This window comes from Plectropomus leopardus, chromosome 20 (genome assembly GCF_008729295.1).
Source record: "Plectropomus leopardus isolate mb chromosome 20, YSFRI_Pleo_2.0, whole genome shotgun sequence".
Lineage (NCBI taxonomy): Eukaryota > Metazoa > Chordata > Actinopteri > Perciformes > Serranidae > Plectropomus > Plectropomus leopardus.
The window spans coordinates 8280925-8299628 of record NC_056482.1 but is presented as its reverse complement, the minus strand read 5'-3'; the positions used below and the strand labels follow the sequence as shown (position 1 = coordinate 8299628).

Here is an 18704-nt window from a genome sequence, read left to right as displayed (position 1 = left end):
CCAGACTGTAGGCCTACTCATTACTGTTGACCGGATACCTATTATCATTAGTCTAACGTTTAATTATCCATGCAATACACACAGTATCACATTCACCACACACATACAAATTGTGACTAAGCATACTCTTAGATAACTATGTCAGCACAAGTTAACTTTAAAATATACACACTCACAGACATACACACAAATACACATACGCATACAATTGTGTGTGTGAATATGTGGGTCCACCAATTATTCAAAAACAGGTAACCTGTCAGAGCCACTAACTTCACTACGTAGGTACATACCAAAAGAAGCAAATTCTGCATCCGACTACGTCTGTATTTTTGAGCGTGTATGTCCCTCCTCACAGTGTTTGTTTTCGCCAATCGCTTTGTCCCAGTATCCACCCTGCGTTATGCTGCATTTCCACTGCTCGTAAATTCCCCATTTTGAAGTCGTAAACAATACACTTACATTTAAGTACCGTGGTGAAGAAAATATGAAATAAGACTTGAAATATCCATAGCACATATATTGTTTTATTGTATTTTACATCGTTATATTCGCGTTTTGAGGCTTCTACTGTGTGATGTTATTCGTGGTTCAAATATTTTCCCACACAACATGAAGGCATCACCAGTTTCCAACGTGCACAGTGGTGACGTACACCAAATCATGATGGCGGTAGCATGGACTATTTTGAATTCCGTCCCGCTTTTGTAAGTTTACATTAGTCTAGTCTGTAAAATGCCCTACTTTAACGGAGAGAACACAAAATAAGTAAACGTCTATCATGGACTCCGTCGTGGGGGACGATTTGACGCTTCCCGTTGACATCAACGGAAGGTAAAAAAAAAAACAACCCTACTAACGATAGCTAGCGAGCTAGTGCTAGCTTGTAATAGTACGTTATAGCTAACATTAACCCAGTAATCCGCTGCACGGGCCCTGACTATTAACTGGAACAACACAAAAGCACTCACATTGTCAGGTTTAATAATCTGCCCTAACGCCATAACGTGACAGAGTTAAGTTAGGTATAAGCTAGAACAAACAGTCAGCTACATAACGTTATAGCGTCTTAAAAATGTATTTATAGCGCCAGGTCATAAGTCGTCATCTGACTTATTAGTGACCACACAAATCAAATTTATCTGTAAAATGTTGCATCTGACATAGTCAAGTTAAATTAGTTGATAACGTTGATAGGCAGTGATCCTCCAGTTGAGGCTGTTTCTGTTTGTTTGTTTTTGCAGCAGCCTTTGTAACTGACTAGCGTAGGTTGCAACGTTAACGCTTATACATGATAAACACCCATTAATGGATTAAATTTAGCTTTTAACAACATAAACGATTTAATTTAAATAAGCGACATCTGTTTCATGAGGCAAATTGTAACATATTCGGAAAAAAAGCCCAAAACAATACACTAAAAGTGCAATGGAAACATCGGTGCAGGCAGCCTATCATGTTCAGGCAAACATCACCTCTATAAATCATATTCAGCTCGCTGGATGTTGCTGTGATATTGCTGTGATCGGCTTGTTGACCTGTCATTTAGAGAGTGAAAGAAAGCGGAAATTATCGGAGGCAGATCTGCAGCAGGGTTTAGACTGAAGCAGCGACGTCTCCCCTCACTCTTTTCATTGAAAATGTGGAAATACCGGTAGCGTTAACATGTCATACTTGTTTTTTGTTGTTTTTTTTTGCTCTCCTTGGCATGAAAGAAGAGTGTGATTGTGGTAGGTGAACTGTGCATTCTGAGCTCTGCTCTTGCTGGAAAGTGTTTGCCTAATATTGCTAATCTATAGCTCTTTCTGCTTTAAAATCCAGTTGTAGCATGTCATTGTTTAAGTTTGTAGTGTCCTTGCTTAGTGTCCTTTTTAAATGACCTAACCTAGCTGTGTCCCTTGTGAAAGCGGTCACCCAGGTGGTAAGCGTGCCTCAGTAATCCAAGATGTTAGCTGATATGTGTGGTGTGAATTACTTATTCTGAAACATGATTCACTTTACCCTTTTAAAAATATGTCTTTGTGTACTGATAGTTGCCTCGCTTGTTGTTTTTCATTAAGTACTGTAAGTAATATTATTGTGAGCTTTTCTGCTTCCATATTTGTTACTGGCAGTTGACCAAAGTATGAAAAGAAAGAGGAAGTCACTGTTTACAGGCGCTTACAATGTTTCCACATGGTATTGGAGGGGTTACGACAGATGCAGCGTCTATAACAGCTGACAGACGTGTTTTAAGGTAATCTGTTATTCATGGGAGAGTTTTCATCGGGATAGTTTAAGTGGAAGGGGTTTCACATGTTTGTGTTTGATGCTTTTACCCTTATCGTGGCTCTTGCTGTTCAATGCTTCCTCTCCATTATCACAGGAAGGGGTTGCTTTGCATGTGAAACCTCAGTGATGCAACAATTGTCAACACGTTAAGGATTTTTAGTTTTCTGTGGAGAATTATTGTGCTCCTGTTGCTTATTTGTCATTTTACATTTATTAACAGTGTATCACAAGAAAAACAGTGCCTCTCTTTTGTAAAAGAGTTTTTGTTGTTGTTATTGTTGATCAGTATCAAAAGGCCTAATAAAATCCACTGTGATTCAATGTTGCAAAAGTCCAAGGAAGCTACCTAATTTCACTTGGCACTGTATCATCTTTTCACCACTGCTATGCACTGAATCATGATACTTCATGTTGGTTAACTTTGTGTAATTTCCTGAGAGTTGAAGCAAAACAAAGATGGGGAAGAGCAGTTTGATTATGGTTTATTGTTGCAGCCTGTGGAAGCTTTAAAGGTCCAGTGTGTAATATTTCGGTGGATTTAGTAGTCTTGCGGTGAGGATTGCAGATTGTCACCAGCTGAAGCTTTTCCCGGCCAGAATTCTTTCTGTATTCATTGTTCAGGAGGTTTTTCACAGGGAGCCAAATAATCAACAGGGGAGTCTTCCTCTCCAAAATAAATTGACCATGTGATTTAAACCAGTAAAAACACGGAATAAAGTAGTTTTGTTTTACAAATCAGTGTTTGTCTGACTCTGTTTTGCACGTCAGAGACATGCGGCCCGGTCACTACATGGTAAAGCGAGCTCACCTTTTTTCTCTGATAAATTAAGATCCATACGATTAGGAGGTTTTTACTGGGAGCACAATTATCATCAGAGATCTCATCTTCTCAAACCAACAGACCTGGTGATTTAAACTGGTTAAATACTCAATCAAGAAGTTCGGAGTAAAAAACTATTTGTCTTTCTGACACTGCTTATTGTAAAAGGGCCTCTAGCTACGATGGCCAGTGTGAAAACATGAATGGTCCTACGTAAGCCAGTGTTTGGTAAAAACATGATGGTGAACAAAGTGATCTCCAAAAACGAGGACCTGCTTCTTATGTAGATTTAAATGGCTGATTCTAAGGTGACAAACACAGCTCTTCTTAATTTCAGGCGATAACACACTAAAGAAAACATACTTTTACATATTCAGTTTCTATCAATTGATTCTCCTAAATCCTACATACAGCACAGATACTCAGAGTTCCCAAAATCACAGAATCTTGGAAAAGGAGTTATACTGGACAAAATGGAATAGGAGTCGTATACATCTGACTCATCAGAAACACCAAAAAGCAATGTTGTGTTGCTTAAAAAGTTTATGGTGGTAATTACAGCAGGACAAAACCAGGGATGCAGAGTCTGTTTTTCAATAATGTAATTTGCACATGTATATTCTCATATATATATATATATATATATATATATATATATATATATATATATATATATATATACATACTTTTAGAATTTTTCAGTAACACACTATAAAATTATTATTATGCTAAGCCCAATTTGCTGATTTAAATAATAATGTAAAGCACATACATTTTTAGACATGAAATATAAACAAATCATGCTGGAATCGTTCTTTGCTGAAGGAAAAAAGCAGCAAAGCAGCAGAGTGGGTGATCTTCCACTGCCAGGGGAGGTATGGGAAGTAGTTATGCAATACTGGACGTTATATATTTTTAGACACAAAGTTCAGAGTTGAGGGACATGAGCCTTGGCCCACATTGTTTTTGTTTATGCAAGTAACTGACGTTGTAAAGCCAGATTTGTTAGCATAAATTCACCCTAATGCTCAATAAACCGCATTACTACATGTGCAAGTGATGCATTTGTGTTTAGGCAGTACAGCCCCAGTTCCCTTTTTGTGTCATTGTGATCCAGATGTGTGTTGCTGATGTTTGGTGCATTGTACCATGTCTGTGAGTGATGCCACTGCCCATCACTGTGCGATGCTTAGCTGATCAGAGCCACAGTGGTCGACTTGTCTACAAAAGAAAGCCCTCTTCTCCGTCCACTGGTTTCTCTCTCCTTTTCTCTCTCCTCCTGTCTCTCTGAACATGAGGGCTAGGCTGGCACTGGCACATGGTCTGACAAACACACGCACACACACACACACACACACACACACACACACACACACACACACACACATGCATGCACACTGAGGAGGCTGTGCCAGAGTGGATGTAAATGAAGCAGAGAGTCACTCTTGAGCTATTTATGGATTGTTCTTGGGGCTCAATGGAACTGGCCAGCGTGAGTAATACATAAACATGACGCATTTATGTTTCAAAAACTATAATAATCAAAATGTGTACAGTGTGCAAGTATAGAGAGCAGGGGTTGCTTTGTTTCCTGTGATTTAAAAAAAAATAAATTTGAGATTGTTTTTGTTGGATGTGGCAAAAATGTAAGCGTCCTGGCTGCATCGCTAACAAAATGATTCTTTCCACAGCTGCAGACTGCCAGACTCCATAGATGCTGGAGAGTACTCCTCAGACAGCATGACAGGTAAGATTTTCTTTTGTTCTCCTTTCATTTTTTTTCTTGCTTAGGTTGCATCTCTCTTGTGTATTAATTAATGCTGCTGTTAAATCGTTGCTGTGACCTCCCACAGTTGTGTCCCCAAAGCTGTGATGAGGGATTAGCTGTATGATGTTAATTAGGTAATCCTGAGTCTGATTCATTGTTGAGCTCTTGTAGTGTACCAACAATATACTCAAGGCTAGAACACGTAAAACAGTAAAGAAATGATTTTTACAGATATAGGTCAGCATATGTGGCTTTCTGTCAAGTTGGTTGTGGGGACCAATACACAGAGGCATCCAGAAAAAAACACTGACACTTGGCACATTATGATAGTTCTTAAATGTGTTTATTAACTAGAGCTGAGCAACATAGCAATATTATATTGATATTGTGATGTGAGACTAGATATTGTCTTCGATTTTGAATATCACGATATTGTTGTTGTTTTTTCCTGGTTTTAAAGGCTGCATTACAGTAAAGAGATTAACTTTTCTGTACTTAACAGACTGTTAAGTACTGCTGCTTACCAGAGAACCATCGAGCAAATGATGACAAAGCTTGGCCTGACACATCTCTTCCATTTGTTTATTAATAAAAGATAATGGAAGTAAATTCATCTGTGTAGTGTTTAATTTAATTATGGATCATTACAAATACACTGTTTTAGTAATCACACAGTGAGAAAAAGAAATAACATATAGGAAAAATGATGCATAAAAAAAATATTAAATAAAACAGCTGATCACAAAAAATATGCATTAATCCATCAAGATGCATCGCTAATCGTTTTATCGTCGAATCGTAGCCCTCTGAATTGTAATCGAATCGAATCATAAGGTGGCCAGAGAGTCCCACCCTTAATGAACACTATGTACACTATGTACTTCATTGTGCAGTGCACAAATTTCAACAGGGTAGTGTTTTCTGAAATGAAAGTTGGCCATTGTGCACTTACCAGAAGTGGTGATCACATCATCTGTCATTATATCATTCTGTGTCACCTCTTTAAATTCTGATGTTTTTGCAGGTCCTTGAAGGCAGCACAGGCGGACCACTTTAAGAATTAATTTTTTCCTCAGTAGCAGTTTGTAGAGTTTGAGTTGCTGTCAATCTATCTATTTGTAAATCTGGCCAAAGCTTATCAGATTGATGGATGTGAGCAGCAACTGCTGCAGCGAGTGAAAGCAAACTTTTAGGCCCAATGCAATGAGCAGTTAAGTTTCACTGTCATTGCACCTGACGTCCTGCTGCTTCTTCTGTGCCCAGACAACGCTCTTCCAAGAGTGTAGTGAATGAATAACCAAATGGTATATATATATATTTCAACAGCGCTCTTATAAATAGTCCAGCCCCAAAAATATAAAATCAATACCTGGCTGCAGATGTTTTGATTGTGGCAAGCCACCACAAATAAATAAATGTGTGGAAAACCCTGTTTCCTGCTGCCCTTCTCTGACTTTTGCTTCCCCCTGTCTCACCTCAGCACTGTTGTCAGAAGTGAAAAGCAACATATCCCTGATTTAGAAAGTGTACCTTTACAAGCAACCGATCCAGGCATGACGGGTGACGGAGATCTTCCTGTCATGCCGTCAAACTGTGAATCAGTGTTGCGAAATGTGTTGTTGACTAGTGCTACACGATCAGCTGAGGGCTGCTTTCAACCGGCCTAAACATGGCAGCTCTCCAGGAGATGTCTCCCCTCTGACGCCTCTCAGTGAAAAACATCTCTGCTTTCTCTTTCTCTTTATCTCTCTAAAAGAAACACATTCCCGAGAGCTGGGAGTTATTCTTGTAAGATTCTGTGTGCTATGGAGACCACGGTGACTCAAATGAAATGTATCACTTTGTTGTTTTACAGCTCCATCCTTCCCTGACAAGATGTCCCCAATCAAAGCGCTCACCATGAAGGACTATGAGAATGTGAGTGATGTGTATCAAGTGGTATGATGTTTCTTAAATTGGAGCTGCTTGTAGTGAGGCAGTGTCTCTTGGAATGCCCAAAGCCAATTTTACATGACATTAATTAACTGACACATATTTTAATTTGTGTATTAATGCTATTAATGGTAAATAGATTGAAACACTGAGCTTGCTAGTGAGAGGTCACGTGGTTAATTTTCTCCACGGCAACAAACCGGGTATTGTGATTTATTAAACCTGATCTGCAGTCTGACTGAAGCCATGCCGTACAGACCATTTATGGAGATTTAGCGATGAAGTGTGTGTAGGAGTAGGATTGAGGTGAGCTGAAGTCTATATTTCAGTATTTGAGTGGAATGCATGCTCAGTTTTTGGCTTGCGCTGCCCGGCTGGCTTCATGATTTGAGGTTTTACGGAGGGGTCCAGACTTCTACCTCCTCCCGCTGACTGTCTACCCAACCCCCATTGCCAGATGTATGCTGTTCTGAGCCTGCAGCACAATGATGCACAGTCCACTTCACACACATTCACATTCAAACACACACACAAGCACGAAGGCCTCCCTTCTTTTTAACAACAGCAGTACAAATGTTCTTTTTCTGCTAAGTAAACATTTTTAGTTTGTCTTCGACCCAAATTATTTTTCCTAACCTTGCCTTTAGTTTAAGTAAATTCAAAGATTTCATTTTGGGAAAGACAGAGGCGAAAATATTTTGATGCAACTTTTTCAGTAAAATTGTTATTTGTTGATTAGGTATTTTTCTGTTATTTCATTATTTTTTGTCACCATCTGCAGCAAATCACAGCTCTGAAGAAAGAGAACTTTAACCTGAAGCTGCGCATCTACTTCATGGAGGAGCGCATTCAGCAGAAATGCGACGACTCCACTGAGGACATTTTCAAAACGGTGTTGTATTTACTTTAATGTTCAAAAATGTGTGTCATACTCTTTGTCTTTGTCATGCATTTAATGTGGCCCCCTAGGTGTCTTAATGTGGAATGTGACTCAGTGTTTCCTACCGGGACTAATTTAGAACGTCAGCAACAACAACAGCTGGACGTACTTCAACCAAAATCCCACATTTATGATCTCAGAACAGCCGTCTTGCCTTTTCTTCCTTTGTTTGAGTAAGATGTAAGCACATTGGAATCTTTTGATTTCATTAGGGCTGCTTGGGTTTCTTATCAGTTTGAGAGGTAAAGTGTCACATAAGAATTTTCTTTTATGCACACCCTAGGGTTGGGTGATATTTTTAAAAAGTTTCAAGCTCAACAACTGGCGATTGCCAATATATTTGCACAGGTGTGTTTTCCCTTGTCAGATAGTTTCATTGAGGAGGATGTCGCCAAGTTCTCTAAGGCACACATTACAAGGAAATGTGGCCCAAATACTTTTTAACAGAGTAGTGTGGACACAGAAATAGATTTTTTTCCCTTCAGATCTAAGTTACATTTTTATGATGTCCTAAATCCAATCACAAGCTTGGTACTGCCGTGTTTTTAATGGTCATCACTAACAATACAACTGCTAGGGAGAACAATTTCTGATCACCTCTTAGATATTTTTCCTGTTGTGTCAGTGTTTTTGTGATGATGTGCTGTAATAAACTGACTGTTATGTGTTTGCAGAACATTGAGCTGAAGGTTGAGTTGGAGTCGATGAAGAGGGAGTTGGCAGAGAAACAGGAGCTCCTCGTGTCTGCATCGTGAGTATCTTTCCCTTTATAGCCCCACAGTACTGAATTTCAGTGTCAGCTTCATGTTTGGCATCATTTTAAAGTTCCAGTCTGTAGGATTTAGGGGAATATATCGGCAGAAGCGGAATATAATATAATAACTATACTTTCTTTAGTATGTAAGCACCAAGGAAAATCATGTTTTCATTGTCTTAGAATGAGCTACAGGATGGGTGACATATTAAATATAGTTTATCTACTGCGGTTTTTTCACGTGGGGTATATAAAATGACAATATCGTGAACATTGAGTATATACTGTCTTTTTTTTAAGCTACCGGCATGAGACTGGCTTAGGTGTCCCATTCTCTTGCTCTATCCTATGGCTCTCTCCCTCTCAGAGACACACGCATTAAAAAGACTCATCACATCACATGTTCTCCTCCTACATGAAAAAAGACTCACAAAAGTGATTCATCACAGACACTCCACCCATCCTGATTACTGTCTCCTGATCATGTTTCAGGGTTTGAGGTGAGGAGAGTTTTTGCATCTGCACGACCTTTTAGTCGCAGATTGCGACCATGGAGCACCATCGTGAATTGCAAATATTATTAAAATATTCACTTCCAGCTTACAGAGAATAAGTCATCACATTTAAAATCAGCCTGTCAACAGTTCACTTTTCTGCTAACATCTAACATATGACTGAAAGTTTCAAGTTCGCTGCAAAAACATCAACACTTCCGACTCGAGATCCAGTTGCTTCCAAATAAAAGCCCCGGTGGTTTTGCTTTGATTTATTCAGTCATAACACTACTTTATTTAACTTTATCATTGCAGTACTTTATTGAACTTTATAATAACATTATTTTATTGAACCTTGTTGTATTAGTATGTTATTGAACTTCATAAAAATACTCAATTTAACTGCAATTTAACAATTTAAACCATCGTATGGCAGTAGCTACTTTAATTAACTTGATTGTAACTATAGTTAATTTCATAATTTCATATTTTAATAGTCTACAGTAGTTCAGAGGTGATTTTAAAGTATTGAGATATATATGCTGTAATGCGGTATAGCCTAAAATTATTTTGATATTATTTTGTAACCATAATTTCCAGCCCTTGATTAAGCTGTTTATATCTAAAAAGGGAGCAAGTCCTCATCCAAAGAAATGGCCGAAGTGCACTGCCATGTTTCTACAGCAGCCAAGAACGGATAAAGCAACACTGGCCCGCAGAAACACTGCTTTATTCAGTTTATTTAGCGGTTTTAATTCCCTGATTCGTTTGTTTTGAAGGGGAAGAGACCTCTGCTGATAATTTGGCTCTTGGTAAAAACCTCCTGAACAATCAACACTGAAGGAATCCTAACTGGGAGTTCACACTTGGAGAAGTCTCAGCTAGTTGCAATCTGCAATCCTCATTGCTATACACCACTGAATCGTACACACTGCTCCTTTAATAAATCAGACAAAATCTTAGTTTGCACAAAGAAGTCATGGAAGTCCAGTGGCGAAGATTTTTATGAGTGCAAACTTAATTTCCCCTGTGAATGATTTTCAGGAAAGCGCTGGAGAGTCTGGCTGGTCGGGAATCAGGAGAACCCCAGCGTGTGAGAGAGCAAGCTCAGAGAGAGATGGATGCACTTCGGGATGCATTCAACAAGAGGATAGCTGACCTGGAACAGGTGAGTCAAAGCTGTTTACTTTAATACTCTCCCCCAGAACAGTTATTTTCTTTTTCTTCCTTAAGGTGATTGGGGGTGGTTGTCTCAGCCAGTCTTTTTGCCTCATTTCAGTGTCTGCGAACAGCAGAGGAAGAGGTTGACAAGATGGCAGCCATCGCTGAGCAGGAGAAACTTAAGAATATTAATATGGAGAAGCAGCTCCAAGCCCGGGGTCCACCGAGCACCTTTACCCCTGGCCTTGTCCCCAGCACAGTGCAAGACCTGCAGCAGGCCCTGCAGGAGAAAGACAAGTAGGAACACAAGATAAGCAGAAGCATTGTGTCTTTTTTTCTGTACAGGCATCTAAGTGTTTCCAATATTTTTATTTTTTTTTTAATTTTTGCTCACTCCAGTGTCATCGAGCAGCTTAAGATCACTTTAAAGAACCAGGAAGCTGTGATCCATCAGGAAAAAAGTGCAGACCAACAGACTGATGCACCATCAACTGACTGTGTTAAACAACTATCTGATCTCATCGCCATGAAAGATCAGGAACTTGAGGTACAACCTTTATGAGTTGCTTACAATAGAAGACGTTATTATATATAGTATAAAATTTAGGAGCTTTCTCTCTTAAATACTATTAATACTTAAATAATTATTTGAATTTAACACTTACAAAATGCGTGTCTTTCGTTGCTGTGTTTTAAGAGTACATACAGTGTATTTCTAAAAATTGAAAGTATTATCTCTTTTGTGACAACCATTAAATTACTAAAACTTAGTTTCAGCACTACTTGCAATATTAAAAAAGGCATTTAAGTGACATTTGACTGTCTGTTTCTTAGGCACTGAGGGACGAGCTACATAAAGAGAGAGACAAAACAACTCCGGACCATCAGGTTAGTGTTGTGGGGATTTCTTCTATAAATTTCTAAGGTGCCACTAAATGACTGCTGCACAGTGACAGTGGCAGTCTCTGCTTTTTTTATGTCAGTCGTTGTTATGTCATTCTTTCATATTCTCCTTTGAAGAATAATATTTCCACAAGCAAAAAGCAATTAATTTAACTGTGTCAAACCACTGAGACTCAAACACTCACAGCCCAGCAGATGAACACAGGCTATGTTCTTTGCTGTGCACAGCCCTGAGGATTATCTGTGTTGTTCTACTGAACCACAGGAAATGTACCTTGGCGTGTGGTAGGGCTTGCTTTTGTCTTGTTTGCCTCCTGGTGCATTTTTATTTTTGTACCCTGCTTCAGTAAAAAGTAGGAGCACATCTTGTTTGTAGCTGTAATCTTTGGGCTTTGTCAACAAACTTCCCGTTTTTTTTAATCTTGTGTTTGCCCCCCCCCCCCTTTTTTTAAAATCATTCTGCGTCCTGTCTCTAAATTCAGACCAGGAGGTTCTTGTGTTTCTGTGAACACAGTGCAGTCATTGGTTCTTTTTTTCCCCTCAGCAGCAGTTTGAGGAGTTTCAGTTGCAGGGTGGATAAAGTGATATTTTGATCCGGTCAGAGCTGATCCGATCAGATTGATGGATGAGAGGTAATTGCAATGAAGGGTTAAGCTTCACTTTCACTGTTCCTGACACTCTGTTAACTCCAACTGTGCCAGAGTATGCTCTATGCTCTGAAACTGTGGTGAAATTAATAACCAAATTGCATATATATGTCACAATAGTCACCTAATAAACTGTCCAGTTTCAAATATATACAGTTAATATGTGCCGGCAGATGTTTTATTTGTGGTGGGCTGCCACAGATAAATGAATGAGTGGGAAACCCTGCCTTATCTATTAAGTCTGGTGCTCAGTTGACTCAATGTGCTTTAGCACTGGATGTCTAAGCTCTAATCATTTAGAGGTGGTGAAATTTTAATGTTTTTCCATGTGAATGCCTTTTTCATTTTATTTCATGACAGCCGGCCTTAATATGCAGAAACATTGTGCCCACTGCCCGCCCTCGGGGCTCCACAAGTTACCTAACATTAGCCTTGGCCGCCCTGCACTGCATACCACCCAGCTCTGGTGGGAGCTAGGTAGAGGCACCATATATTCAAATATTCTTGACAGTTTACGGATAAGTGGGTAATAGTTGACATATACATATAATAGTTGACTTAATTCCATTAAATGCCCATAAAAGTGTGTTTGGGTGCTAAATACTATGACACATACTACATATACAAATGTGAACCCTGTAGATTGGGCTGATAGGTATTTTAATAGTTGATGGGTGGTTGTTAGACTTGTCACTTTTGGAAGCTTAGAATTGTCCACCAAGAGATAAAGCAATGCCGTTTGAAAGTGGTCATGAAGCTAATGGTAAGAGGACAGTGTTGTTGATGTTTAGAGTAGAAAGCTGTTGCTGGACAGTGTCCATGATTCCTCATCAGGCATTGGCGTCTGAACTCAGGTCGTGGTGTTAAGACTGGATTACCATGCTGTCTGGAGACTGTTCCTATGAGTTATTTATGTCCACCCTTCTTTATTAACGGGGAAAAAAATAGCGTAACCTGTCAGTGTTTATCCAGTCTGGCTAAAAAAAATGAATGGGCTGCATGTATTGCAAAGGATTTGAAAGGATTGTAAAAAGATTGGGGACAATTTGTCTACCAGGGATGCTCTCGTGGCATGGCAGGACTTTGAGTGGCCTCTCCAGGATAGAGTTGTATTGTAATGTGATTGCCAGTAAACACCTCTTCTAATCTTAAAGCAGATTTTTAGATGTACTGCCAGGCAGGATCCACTCCATTAGAGTTATTGCTTGCTGCCATCTATAAACAGTCCCCTGGAGGAGAACCTGTATGGGAACGATCTTCATGCCTGATCTGTTACCTGGGAGGCGGTTTTCTCGAGATGGTTGTTCACCGGCCATAACACAGATCACTGCAGCAGTGGTAAAGGATTTGATCTGATTGAATGTGTGGGGGAGAGTGGAATAGAGGCAGGAGCAGGGATTATCAAAGGCTTAGGGCTTATACTGCTCTGCACTCAGTCATTTTCCTCTGGGTTTCTCTTGCTGATGCAGTGAGAGACAGCGATAGATGGCTATTCCATGGTTGGCAGGCTGATGACCATTAGGTCACTGGACAGTTTGCGTGTCAGCAAGAGGCTTTTTGGACTACTTCTTAGCGGGTGCGCCTGGAATCTAAAGGTCTAAGGTGCCATGAAGGACCCGTGTCGTATATGCGGTGTTCGTCTGGTGGGAAGCCAGTGTCGCTGGATCTTCAGCTCATCGGCGCAGAGGAAGCTACAAGTCATCTTGTCCCATGTGCTCGGCTGGGAGGTGACTCGTGATGGTCGTGGAGAGTTCCTCTGTGGGAAATGTGTGTTCCAGTTGGAGAAGGTGGTGCAATGCGATGTTAACATCAGCCAGCTGCAGGATGAACACAACAGTCAGATCCAGAAGCTGCAGGCGGAGAAAGACCACCTGATCCAGTGCATCATCCACATTTACAACAAAAACAACCCAAGCTTGCACAAGAGTTTTCAGGAGAGCACCAGCTGGAAGACGCCACTCAGGTTTTCTGGGGTGGGCAGCCCTGATGATGAGGCCGTGTGTCAGCTGGCCTCTGAAGGACAGCTTTTCAGGGAGAGTGGAAGTGGTCAGGTGGAGAATCGCATGAGGAGATGTGTAAGTCTTGATCGAATTGTTAGTAAAGGGGCATTTCCGGGACGCTCAAGCCTCAAGAGCAGCAGGCTGGGATCAGCAGCAGGGATCGATGGTTCCATGAAAAGCTTTGGTCTCCGAGGAACACGCCACCGTTCACAGAGCATGTACCTTGACCTGGTCCAGCGGAAAGGCATACTACCTAGACCTGCAATTAAAGGTCGCTCCACCTCATTACAGTCCCTCAATAGAGACTTTTCCACAGAAACCCCACCGGACCCTCCACCCAAACTAAAACTCAGAGAGCCCAAGATATTTGCTGCCAGACATGGTGCCACTGATGACCCGGGGGGTAAGGCCCAGGCCAGAGCTCTGCTCCGCAGTTCTTCAAAACAACCTTCCGTGATCTCCGACCTGATCCAGCTCCTGCGCTGCATCTCCAGGCAACAAGTCTCCACCCCTGCAGGGTGCCACATCCCCGTCCTGAAGAAGTTAAACACTGGCCCCCTCAACCCCCGAGCCAAGCGCAGACACAGAGAAACAGAATGGAAGTCTCTGCATGACCTTACAGAGGAATTTGATGATGAATACACTTCTGTCAGAGTGGGGGTAGATCTCCCAGCTGGGCAAAACGCTGTATCACCGGTAATGAGCTGTGACAGAACAGCTTTGCTGCTTAATATTACTGATATTAATACATTTTTTCCCTTTCTGGTTTTATGTGTTGTCTGGATTTGCTGAGTAGCAGAATGAGGTTAGCCGATTGGAGTCCCGCAATAAGCTGCTGACTGAAGAGCTCACCCGGATAAAAAGCACCAATGAGAACCTGACTGAAACACTGGAGGATATTCAGAATCAAAACAAGGTACACAGGTGACATTTTGCTCCATGAAATGTTTTTGAATTTTATTGAGAGGTCTCTTTGTGTAAGGTCACTTCTTTGTGTAAACAGACCCTGCTAGGGAAGCTGGAGGAGACAGAGAATGAACTCAACTCTGAGAAGAAAAACGCTCTAAAGCGAGACAAAACAATCCAGGGGCTTACTCAGGTCTTCAAGGAAAAGGAAAAAGAGGTGAGGTTCACGCTTAATTTCTTATGGGGGTCTTAACAGTTGTCGTTAACACCACTTTGTATTATGTATTGCTCTAGCACCAACCTGTCTGTCTTCTTCTGTGTTGCACAGATTGCAGAGCTGTGTCATGAGATTGAGGACAGGGACGATGCTTTGGCCAAGGCTAGAGAGGCAGCACATAAAGCCCAGCTGCAAAAATACCAGGCAAGTCCTACACTTTTTATGGAGAGCCTCCCCTTGACTTTATATGATAATGTTAATGGGCCCTTGTGCCTGCACATTCACACATGATACTGCTAAGAGGTCAGTATCTCATGGAATGTTAAAAAGGCAGGCTAGCAAAGTGTATTTATCTCTATCTTATTTTCAAATGCACATTGCAACTTCTGTAAAGATATTTCCTTCATGTCCATCAGGGAGCAGAGGAGCACCAAAATCTATTAATGGCAAAGCAAACAGAGCTTGCCCAACTCCAGGGGGAACACCACGCCAAGGTGCTGGAAGCCCAAAAGCTACAGCGCGGCCTTGACAGGAAGGAGCAAGAGCTGGCTGACTTGCAGCAGGCGAAGGACCAGCTCGAGGTGGAACTGGAAGACCTGCAACAGCAGAAGAAGAAGGGAGATAAGGCCCTCAATGTAAGACATTTGGAGAATGGTGGTAGTCCAGTAATATGTTCAATAAAACTATGATTGTCCCTTGAACAAAGCCATCAAGTGTTTCAAAATTCTCTTTCCTGTTTTCTGTCACCATTCACCATGGATTTTATGTGACAGTGTTATCATTTTCCCTTCCAGGACCTTAACAATCAGCTCAAAAAGCTGAGAGGTGAGATCGGTGACAGGGAGAGTGCTCTGGAGCAGCAGTACCAGGAGCTACTGGATCAAACCAAAAGAAAACTGCAGACCCATGAGGTCACCATCCAGCGGCTGACGTCCACTCTCGCAGACAAAGAGCAGCAGCTACAGGTGACCAAGATCAGATGGATTCTAGACCAACGGATTAAAAAAATTCTTTGTTAATGTGTCCATTGGAAAATCTGACATGAAATGTATTCACATTGTTGGTGTTTTAAATTGTTTTCAATAGCCGTGGCCAGAGGCATTTTGGTTTTGGGTTTTATGTATTTCTCATTTTGGTGAACATGAGATCTAAATATGCTCTTTTTAATATTGCTTCTTAAAAAACTGTAAAATCAATCAAATCTTTGTCTTCATGTGCTTTGAGCACTGTGACTGGCTGTTAAACACTATGAGGTCACCGTTACAATAAGAAATGACTCTTTGTTGCAGCTACTCTTATAAATAAAACGGACACGGTAAAAACGGAATCAAACATTCACTAAAAATGCGGTTGTTGCAGTCAGTTTCTTCAAATTTGGCAGAAATGTCCTCTAGGACCCAATGATGAACTGATTACATTTTGGTGGTCAAAGGTCAAGGTCATTGACCTCACCTGTCTAATTCTTGTGAACGCTATATCACAAGAACACCTTGAAGGATTTATTTATTTATGTTTCAAATTTGGTACAAATAACAATTCAATGATGAACTAATTGTTTTTTTGGTGGTCAAAGGTCAAGGTCACTGTGACCTTGTGTATGTCTAATTCTAGTGGAAAAATATTTTTCTGGCCAGTACTCAACTTGATATCTCAGGAACAGATGGGAAGACATTTGGACAGATACTGAACTGGTGCCCACCTTGGTATTGTGCTGATTGTATAGATCTTCTATGCTGTAAGTGCAACTTGACTGGTTTGTGGAGGCATACAACTGCAATGCTGTAACTGTAGTTTTTTTTTCCTTGTGTTTGTCAGGAGTACATAAACATGGTGAGAGACTTTGAGCAAAGCAAAAGTCCGGGAGGAAACGATAATGTGCTTTCCAAGCTGCGGCAAAGGCTGAAAGAAAAGGAGAAGGCTCTGGAGGTTCGCAGTCCTTCTGTGTAATCTTCTCACCACAGTGACTATAATTTGATTCTGACATCCCTGTGTTTGCCCTCTCACAGCAAGCACTGGACGAGAAGTTTGCTGCCATTGAGGAGAAAGACAATGAGATACATCAGCTGCAGCTGTCTCTAAGAGAGAAGGAGAGGGACCTCGATAGGCTCAACAACTTGCTCTCGAATAACGAGGAAACCATTAATGTAAGCAGCTATGACCATGTTTAGCATGGGGAAAATAGTCAGTAATCAAATAGTTTTTGGGAGATTGTGCTTCAGTCTTATGCATTTTTTTTGCCCATTCCTCTTCTTCCAGAGCTTTGACAGTCTGATCAAGGAGAAAGATGTGGAGCTGCAGCATCTTGCAAACACTCTGAAGAACCTGCAGAGAGCCAAGCAGGACGTAGAAGACAACTTGAACAGATCCCTGAGGGAGAAGGACTCCATCATCAGCCAGCTACAGCTCTCCCTGGAGGGGAAGACAAAGGATATGGATGTTAGTTGGAAAATAGATTCACTTTCACGCTCTCTGTGCTGTATTTTCAGCTACGTCCGTTTTGTATTTTCACCACTCTGACTCAGGAAGTCTAAATATACAAATACTTTCTCCTTAGATGTTTCTGAGGTATTTTTGATTTTTTTAAATATCAACCTTTGCAGGAAATGGCCGAATCGATGCTGAGCCAGTCGCAGACTCATGCACGCGACCTTGCTGAACAGATGGGCCAGAGGTTAAAGGTCACAGAGGCTATGTTGGCTGAGGCTGTGAAGGCCAGGGAAAGGCTGGTTGCTGACAATGAAAGTGCTGTGGAAGGACTTCTGGCTACAGTCAGCAGCAAGGACCAGCTCCTTAAGGTTTACATTTATTCATGAAAATATTTCCAATTATTTCACCACTGAGAAAAAGCCCCAATTAACCATATAGCGTATAGTATACATATAGCATACGTGCATATTAAAAGGGAACACAGATTTGCTTTGTGCAGGGAATCAAATTAAGATGCTTCTTTGCACATTCAGATATGGAAAATGGACTGTATCTGTATAGTGTTTTCTAGTATTATTGACCATTTAAAGTGCTTTCATAGTACATGTCACTTTCACCCATTCACACACTGATATGCCAAGTCTACTGCACATGGTGTGCTGTATCTTTCCCAAGAACACTTCCACGTGTTGCTTGGGGGAACCAGGGATTGAACTGCTGACCTTCTGATTGCAGGGCGGCTCACTCTACCTCTGAGCCACAGCCACCCTGATTGTTTGCCTTGGTTTTACATCGACAGATCTACAAAAAGCCATTCATATGTGCAGGATGTGGGCAAACGTCACTAAATGTCATTACGTTCATCTCCTGTTTTTCTTTTTTCCCTGCAGGAGTCTGCTGAGCACTACAACCGCATGCTGTCTGAGCGCACTCAAGAGATTCAGGAACTGAGGAAGCAGCTGTCTGACAGGCAGCAGCAGCTCGCCACTGCTGAGAAGCAAAGCTCAACAACGGCCCAGGAGGGTTATTTAGAGACCGCGGAGCTCAGAGCCCAGCTTGCTGAGAAAGAGAGCCTCATCAACGTAAGTTCCTCTGGGATACAACGCAGTCACTCAGCTATAAAATGTGCTCGACTTAGAAGCCTAACACGGAGAGGAAATAAGAATTCCCAAGGAAAATAACACAAATGATATTCTTTTCCCCCACTCATGATTTGATGGCCTATTTTGACAGCTTTCAGTTGTACACATTTGACTGTGTTAACTTCGTCATCTCTGTAAATATGCAGAAGCTTCTTCAGCGTGGTCAGGAGAGAGACCAGTTTTTGGCAGAGATGAGGCAGAAGGAGGAGCCCGATCATGTGTTGGAGCTCAGACAGACTATTCAGATCATGCAGGAGAAATTGGACGAGAGGGAAGGTGAGGCCTTAGAGCTTTAAACCCTCTCACATTTTATTTTTTAAGT

The 18704-nt window shown here is 41.1% G+C and overlaps 1 protein-coding gene across 8 annotated transcripts in view; it reads left to right on the top strand.

Moving 5' to 3' along the window:
• Positions 1–675: 675 nt before the first annotated feature.
• The window catches only part of cdk5rap2 (CDK5 regulatory subunit associated protein 2), a 42529-nt gene continuing 24500 nt past the window's right edge, over positions 676–18704 (top strand). For 6 of the 8 annotated variants that reach the window (XM_042509441.1, XM_042509445.1, XM_042509440.1 and 3 more), the window contains exons 1-20: positions 676–834; positions 4783–4838; positions 6715–6776; positions 7573–7683; positions 8406–8482; positions 10024–10147; positions 10259–10437; positions 10540–10687; positions 10975–11028; positions 14487–14606; positions 14694–14813; positions 14925–15017; positions 15230–15448; positions 15608–15778; positions 16629–16739; positions 16820–16957; positions 17070–17249; positions 17414–17608; positions 18131–18322; positions 18529–18658. In XM_042509441.1, the coding sequence (XP_042365375.1) occupies positions 782–834; positions 4783–4838; positions 6715–6776; positions 7573–7683; positions 8406–8482; positions 10024–10147; positions 10259–10437; positions 10540–10687; positions 10975–11028; positions 14487–14606; positions 14694–14813; positions 14925–15017; positions 15230–15448; positions 15608–15778; positions 16629–16739; positions 16820–16957; positions 17070–17249; positions 17414–17608; positions 18131–18322; positions 18529–18658 (2533 nt within the window). In that variant the 5' untranslated portion in view covers positions 676–781. Of the gene's footprint in view, positions 835–1577; positions 1731–4782; positions 4839–6714; positions 6777–7572; positions 7684–8405; positions 8483–10023; positions 10148–10258; positions 10438–10539; positions 10688–10974; positions 11029–14486; positions 14607–14693; positions 14814–14924; positions 15018–15229; positions 15449–15607; positions 15779–16628; positions 16740–16819; positions 16958–17069; positions 17250–17413; positions 17609–18130; positions 18323–18528; positions 18659–18704 lie in introns of those variants that run through there. The other 2 variants (XM_042509443.1, XM_042509446.1) reach the window with 2 other exon arrangements.